At 49.5% G+C, this 7712-nt stretch overlaps 1 protein-coding gene across 1 annotated transcript; it reads right to left on the bottom strand.

Annotated features, from left to right (window-relative positions):
* Positions 1 to 2188: 2188 nt before the first annotated feature.
* Positions 2189 to 7450, bottom strand: HIVEP3 (human immunodeficiency virus type I enhancer binding protein 3). Its single transcript, XM_009084369.1, has one exon. It carries the CDS (start codon positions 7448 to 7450, stop codon positions 2189 to 2191), a length of 5262 nt encoding a protein of 1753 aa, XP_009082617.1.
* Between the last annotated feature and the right edge of the window lie 262 nt (positions 7451 to 7712).

Here is a 7712-nt window from a genome sequence, read left to right on the forward strand (position 1 = left end):
TTCTAGATGTAGCACAAGGTTTATTTATTGCAACTTAAAGCACAAAACATAGACAGATGAAAGGCACCAGAGAGCCAAAATCATACAGTCACTACTATCCCCTTTTACAATCTTGTGGAATTTACAAAATGTGCAAGCCCAATACAGTGTCATTAGCCATCCCTACATGCATGCTGGAGCCTCCAGTGACTCCAGAATTATCTGCTCAGCAAATCCCACTGGGAATATCAAGCCCAAGCCAAGAATCTAGACAGCATATACAGGACTACTCTTGCTGCATGCAGAATTGTACAAAATAGGAGAGCTTTTTTACATCTTCTGCTGTGCTGACTGGCAACTTGGAGGTACACAAAGAAGGAAATATGGAAGGGAAATAGCTAGAGCAAAGGGAAGGTTGAACTTTCAACCTTGGATTGTTGCATGTCCTGTTCATCACCTCTTCCTGAGGAACCTGCTCTGTGCCACACATGTGTGTTTTACAGACTCGGCTGAGGATTTCACACCCACTGATGAAAAAGTCTTTCTCTGCTTGGCAGGAATTCAATTTATCTCCATTGGAATTAGCATCATTTCATCAAACCTCCTGCACTCTGCAGGTAGTGATGTTGGATTTAGGCTCCAGCCTTTTCTAGGTGGATTTGGCAGGTCAAACTCTTCCTTTTGCAACTTGTACTAGGAAAACCTCAACTTGCACCACCTAAGGCTTCGTCTAAAAGGGTTAGGAGTCTCTGTAGCAAATACAGGCAGTGAAATATGTATTTTGATGACTAAGGGCTGAACCATTCCTGCCTAGAGTTTAACCTTTCACCCAGGGCTTGAGGGGCTCCTGTTTCTGGAACACACTCTTGGTGTGCATTTTAGCACCATGGCAAAGAGCAAAGCTCAGAGAAGCACAGGCACTTCTGTTAGAGAGTGAAATCAAGGATGGTGCCACCCCATTCAGCTAGAATCCTTGGAAAAATAGTGCAGAAACATCAAGCATGAATATGGTTATTGCACTGCTCAGGTAATTATCTGCCCCTGCGTCCCTGGAAAAATCTGTCTGGTGGATTTCTGCAGAAGAATGATGGAAATGCTGACTAGAAAGAAAGATTTATTGACTCAAAGTGACTCTACTGTGTATTTTAAGACATATTTATAAGCAGCAGCTGCAGCAGTGATTAAGATAAATTTAATATTCAGAGTTCATTTCATGATACAGAAATAAAATGAATAATCCATCAATAGAAATTGACTTGAGATGAATATCAAATTGCCAAATCGTTAGAGCAATTCTCTTTGCTAATCTCCCATGAACATGAGCTGGATTAAAGGGATCTGTATGTTGAAGCAGTAACCAAGAGGGGTAAAGTCTGGCCTCAAAATGAGATACATAACATTAGGCACTCACAGCAGTGTCTTAAAGGCTTCCGTGCCCACGTGGCCAATGCCTTTGGTGAGCTCTGCCCTCTTTGCTTTGCTCCTGTTACCTCTGAAAACCAGGCATAAAACATCCTTAGCTACCTGGAGAAGCAGCTAAGGACATTAAATGGACCAAAGGACACAGGTGACTAACAGACTCTGTGTCTGACCCACTGAGGCCCTTCATAAACATCACTGCAGGCCTTGATTCTTCTTCAGGGGCTTAAATCCACTTGCAAATCTGCCTTTAATATTTTGAAGCACTTCTAAGCATGACTTTCCGTGTTTGTTAGCGGGAGATGAGTGGATGCACAACCAGACAGAATCCCATTTCCTCAAGGTAATCCTTTTCCATTTAGAACATGCAAAGTAGGGAATTAGCATTTAGCAAAAAAAAGAAGTTGTAAAGCTATTGGAAAGAGCAAGACAAATGCAAATGAAGTCTAATCCTTTGTGCTTGAGTGGTGGTTCATGGGGAGGTGGTGGTTCCCACATGCTCTTTCGATTACAAGGTAAGAACCACGGCCCATTGCCTTGGAACTTGCTTGCTCTGTCTGGGGTTTGCTTACACTTGGGGTTTAGCTTCTTCAAAAAAAAGAAGTTGTAAAGCTATTGGAAAGAGCAAGACAAATGCAAATGAAGTCTAATCCTTTGTGCTTGAGTGGTGGTTCATGGGGAGGTGGTGGTTCCCACATGCTCTTTCGATTACAAGGTAAGAACCACGGCCCATTGCCTTGGAACTTGCTTGCTCTGTCTGGGGTTTGCTTACACTTGGGGTTTAGCTTCTTCACTCTAACAGCTTCACTGAGAACAAGTGTTTCCCAGGCCCAGGGAGGGAGGAATAAACTCCTATCAAACTAAGAACAGCAATTCCCCATCCCTCGTCCCCCTCTTCCCATGTATCCAAATGGATGAGGAGAAATAGATAGGATTGCATTACCTCTGTCATTTTTGGCTTCCTGGAGCTGGATGGGACAAGCCTGCCTGCCTCTGGGCGTGGAGCAGTAGCCATGGTGTAGGTTTCCTTGCTCACCTTCTGCTTGGACCTCAGGAGGGACAGGGCTGCTTTAGTGGAGATACCTGGAAGGTTGGGATTATACAAGCTAACACACCAGCTGGCATACACCGAAGACCTTCGATCCACTTGCTGGATATGATTTGGCTTTATGTAGTTTAAATAGCACCAACTGACATTAGTGGTTGTGTGGAGACTTGGAAACTGAAGTACCTTCTTGGTGTCTGTACCTTCTCGAGACTTCATTGCACTGGGAGTGCCCTCAGGCAGAGGGGCAGTGCTTGCAGGGTTGGGTGGAGATTGCTCCCCCTGCTCTTTGGAGTCTTCTTTCTTCACAGGTTGCAAAGGTGCCTTGCTGAGGAACTGCTTGCCAGTTGGCTGCTCATACTCCTCCAGTGCCTCAAAGCTTGGAGAACCTGAATGGGACACAGCTTGCTGCGAACTGCTTGGGATTTCCTTTGGCTCTGACTGCTCTGTGGACAAACTAGGTGGTGTTTCAACCTCAACCCTGTCTTGGCTTTCTGCAAGATAGTGAGGTTTATCCTGCTTTTTGCCTTCCTCTATTGCACTGGGTGGTTTCACCACTTCCAACTTCTCTTCTGCTTCAGACACTTCCTCCTCTTTCACTCTCTTTTGCTGTTGTGTTTCCATGGTCAGCTCCAAACTGCCAGCTGGAGAGAGCATCCTTTTACTTCCACCAACTGTTGATGAGCCTCCTTCCAGGCCAAGAACACTGTCTGATGGGCAGGTGAGTGGCATGTAGCCTTTTCGCTCTGGTAGGGGCAAGGGTACCCTCAGGTAGGGGCTCTGGAAGATGCTTCTCTGATCCTCTGTGATCATCTGTGCCAGATCAAACCCCAGTCCATGAACATCAGCACTGCACACTAGGGCACCCTTGGGTTGGTGATCATCGAATTTGGGGAGGACAATAGTAGAGGAACTGCACTGGGATTGAGTGACCAGGATCTGGGAGAGCGTGGTGTACATGGCGCTGCCGTAGGATGGCATGTTGGTCTGTATGCGAACTGGGACGACCAGTGACACCATCGGCTCTGAGCGTGGAGGAACGACCAGCTGGGTCACGGTCACGGACACGGATGGGCTTGTTGTGCAGGTCAGAGGGCATAACCTACTGTCTGAGTCATATTCTGAGCACGGGGAAAGGCTGGAGGTTCCTGCTGCTGGGAACAAAGTGGATTTGAGCTGTGGTAAGTGTCCCCCAGCGTCACCTGGTAAGTGGAGAGCAAATTGAGACTGAAGAGGCAGAAAGAAGGCTGAAGGGATGGGAGAGGAGCCAGGGTAGTGCACGGGAAGGAATGAAGGATGCCTGAAGGACACCTCAGCGGGGTGAGACATTAAGGGAGGAGCAATGTGAAGAGAGCCTGGGTGGATGAGTGTCTGAGGGAGAGGCAGTGGTGGGGTCTGGAAGATGGAGGGAGGGATCTGAGGCATGGAAAACTGAGCAGAGAGGATGTCAGACATTGTGTGTGCAGCAAAGAGCTCTGCAGACTGCCCTGGCTGAGGCAGGAGGTGCTGGTAGGGGAATATGGAAACCTGTGGGGCCATGAACTGCTTCTCATGCAGGGTTAGCTGTGGGACAGGATGGTGGAACACCTGCAGAGCTTCTGTGTATGGTGGAGTGTATGTTGGCTCAGGGCTGTCTTTTGGCTGACTCTTTTCACTTGGGTAAGTGCCATGAGAGGGCAAAGGGGATGAAGAGGTTGGCTGATGGGGCAAACTTGTGGAAGGAGATTTACTTGACGAAGGAGCTGGATCTTCTGCCTCTGGCCAGCCTGTCGGTGGGGATGGGTCTGGCTCGTGCTCTGGGTGTCTGGTGAGGGAAGCTTGCCGGACCAGAAAGCATTTCCTCCTCTCCTGTGGAGCTGTGGAGGTTGAGGGTCCAGGGGTTGTGGCAGGAGTGGACGACAAGCTCCCGTAGTCGAAGGATTTACTGCGGGTCTCGGACATCTGGGAAGGGTGGGACACGTTGGGGGTCTGCTCAGAAGCAGATCTCCTCATTTCCCTGGAATGATGATGGTGGCTTGGTACCATCAGCATATGGGAGCCAGGAGGCTTTGGGTGGGATTCTGAGGGTTGGCTGGTTGGCTCTGCCTTGTGATCATCACGATCAAATGAGACAGAGTGGCTGGAGCCGTGGGATACGCTGCTCTCCTGGCTTGGGCTTCGGGTGAGGGAGACGGATTCAAAGCTGGACTCTCCGGAGGACTGAGCCATCTCTGCCAGCCGCAGTCGCTTCTTTTTGGGTGGCAGCTTCTCTGCAGGGAGCTGGGAAAGGGTTTGGCTCCTCTGAGGCCACTGAAACTCCTCTGTTTTCTCTGGCTCTTTTGGAGGAGGCTCTGGCTCTGTTTCTGGTCTGTCAGGCTCTTCTGTGACCAGAATCTCTGGCACCTGGATGTTGGGCTGACGCACCAGCTTGGGCTGCAGGGAGTGAGTTGGGCGGCTGTGCTGGGCAGTGGGCTGAGCTGAGTACTGTGCCAAGGGTTTGTCTTCTTCCAAGCTGCTCACCTGCTCGAGGGAGTCAGACTTCTCAAAGGAGCTCGTGTGCTGGATGACAGAGATCTCCTTGGAGGTTGTTCTCCTCTCTTTGCCCTCCAGGCTCGAAGCAGGTTTGGTGTTCCTGGGCTGGAAGGTGGCACTGACGTCAGGAGGTGCAGATTTACCTGACTCTGCTGGTGACTTCAGGGATTCACGGGTTAGGTTCAAAGCCACATCAGATGATGCTGGGTTTGTGAACTGAGGCCCTGGCCCAGCACTGGAGGAGGGGGTGTCAGACAACTCGAAAGCTGGAGGCTCCTCGTCATCACCAAGACTCTTCTCCTTCCGTCTTTTCCGGAGCGGGGTGAGCTCTAAAGTGCTCCCCAGCTTGTAATGCATCATCTGGGGCCACGTGTCAGGCTCTGCAGCACTTTTCTCAGGCTCTGAGGAGGTATGGGAGGTGGAAGAGCGAGGCTTTGAGAGCTGCAGTTCTGAGCAGTAATACTTCTTATGGGCTTCATAGTTGTCCCTTTTCTTGTACCGAGCACCACACACGTTACACTCGTACATGAAACCTTTCGCCTTCGGCCCCTTCCGTGACTTTTTGGTTAGATCGCTTTCCTTGGCTTCAGGCTCCTCAGGAGCTTTGGAAACAGTCTCTTTGTTTGCAGAGCTAACCTCCTCCGAGACATATTCCACTCCCAAAGGGAGCTCAATCGCTGGTTGTCGTTTTAGCATTCGAGGATGGGAAGAAAACGCTTGACTGCGGCTTAAGACTTCAGGCTCCATGATGTGGTCATCGAATGAGTAGCTACCTCTAAAGGTGTGTGGGGAGCTTATAGTGCATGCAGCAGAAGGCATTGAGTGGCTTCTTAGGAGAGGCACTGTCTCTGTGGCACTGTGGGATTGCTGAAGTGACAACAATGATTGTTCAGGCTTCATTTTTTCACCATGGGATGCCAACACTTTGGCTGCATCCAACTGGCTACTGGAGCCAGACTTGATATCGAACTGAAATGGTTCTCTATATACACCAGACTTTGGAGATTCGATGCTGCTACGTCTAGATAAAGAGCTTCTTCTAGGCTTAACACTATCTATTTCACTGGTGTCTACAACAGCTTCATTAATGGTAATTAGCTTAGTGATGTGTTCGATCACCTGTGTTCTAGGCACAGATAAGGGGACCATGCTAGGTTTCTCCTCAGTGGACAGGTGTGGAAACCCCTGGGTGGTGTTTGCAGCCAATGCTGAAGTCCTTTGCCCAATTCTCCCACATTTCCCAAAGATGATTTCTGCGTAAGACTTTGCGTTAGTATTTGGGGGGCTGATCTGCTGCTCTGCACTCTCAGACCTGGAGAAGTAGCCTGACTCAGTGCTCCCTTTGCTGCCAGGGCTCAGGAAAGCTTGTTCATCTATGACCTTCTTGCGTTCGCTCAGGCGCAGCGCGAGCTTCTGCTTGATGGTGTGGGTGTCCTCGGGTTTATGGCTCAGAGCGTGGTCTGCTGATGGCTCCACGAACTGGGTGCTGTCCTCAAGGGACTGGGACATACTGGAATGAGACAATGAACACCGCTCATGGCTGGAGCCTTGGCTCCCTCCACTCAGCAAACTGCTGGACAACAGGGTGTGCTTCTGCCGGGGGGAGAGTTCAACCGAATGGCCTGCCATGGTGCCTGTTTCCTCCTCTGAATCTGTGCTTTCTCCTTCTGTTGGCTCTTCAAACTCCTCCCCACCAATCCTCTCCATCTCCAAGCTCGACGGATACATCTCTGCTCCAATCCCTGAGGCCAGCCCAGCTTTTATTCGATGAGCATGAGACTTCCTATGTTTATACAAATTACTCTTAGTCTTAAAAGAAAAGCCACATGGAATGCAAGGGTATGGCCTCTCCCCCGTGTGGGACCTGATATGCTTCTGGAGCACACTTGGCTTTGCACAGGGCCTGCTGCAGTACTGGCAGATGTATTTGCCTGGTTTCTGAGGTTTCTTCTCCTTCTTGTGCACTTCCTCAGCTTGTTTTAAGGAAACCTGGGAAGGGCGAGGGATATAGACCTTTTGAACAGATGGCATGTCCTCTCCAGGAATGATGGGGGAGTGGGAAGGTAGGAGCTGGCCGTGGTGGGAGTGAAGCCCAGGTGATGAAAAGGAGCCAGAGGGACCTGGTCGTACTGGATCAACTAGCTGCCACGTGGGACCTTCGAGGACATGCTCTGGTTTCCCAGGAGACATAAATGCTGGTGACAGGGAGTGCTGCTGAAGCTGGGAGATGTGGGGAGGATGTTCAAAAGAGGAAGGCTTAGGTTGCTTCTGATGTCCTGTCTTCTCCTGAGACTCCTCTCTTGGGCCAGGCAAAGAGCCAGAAAAGTGCTGCTGCGATATGATGTCTCGGAGAGGAGTTCCTGGGGAAGGAGCAGAGCTGCCCTGGTACGTAGTTGTGGCTGAAATACTGCCTTGAAAAGCCTCTCCTTTGGGAAGCCTCTTTCTTGGACTTTCCTCTGCCTTTTTTGTGCTCTTCTGGCTTTGTTCAGGATCCATGACCTTAAAAGGGTCTTTGAATGCTATTTTGGGCAGGTTTTGGCAGGCTTCATTTACGAATACTAAAGGTCTCCTCTGTAGATTCCCTTTTTGCCTGCATTTGCTACAAAGCTGAAGCCACCAGGAGATGGTTGTTGACTCAAGATTTTCCTCAAGTGTCACTAGTTGCTATTTGCTTCAAAAAAAAAAACGTTTCAAGGGCAATAAAGTTCACATTGGTAACACATGACAAAACTACTTCAAAGAGAGAAAACTTTCCAAA

Source organism: Acanthisitta chloris, unplaced genomic scaffold, assembly GCF_000695815.1.
Source record: "Acanthisitta chloris isolate BGI_N310 unplaced genomic scaffold, ASM69581v1 scaffold9651, whole genome shotgun sequence".
NCBI classification, from domain to species: domain Eukaryota; kingdom Metazoa; phylum Chordata; class Aves; order Passeriformes; family Acanthisittidae; genus Acanthisitta; species Acanthisitta chloris.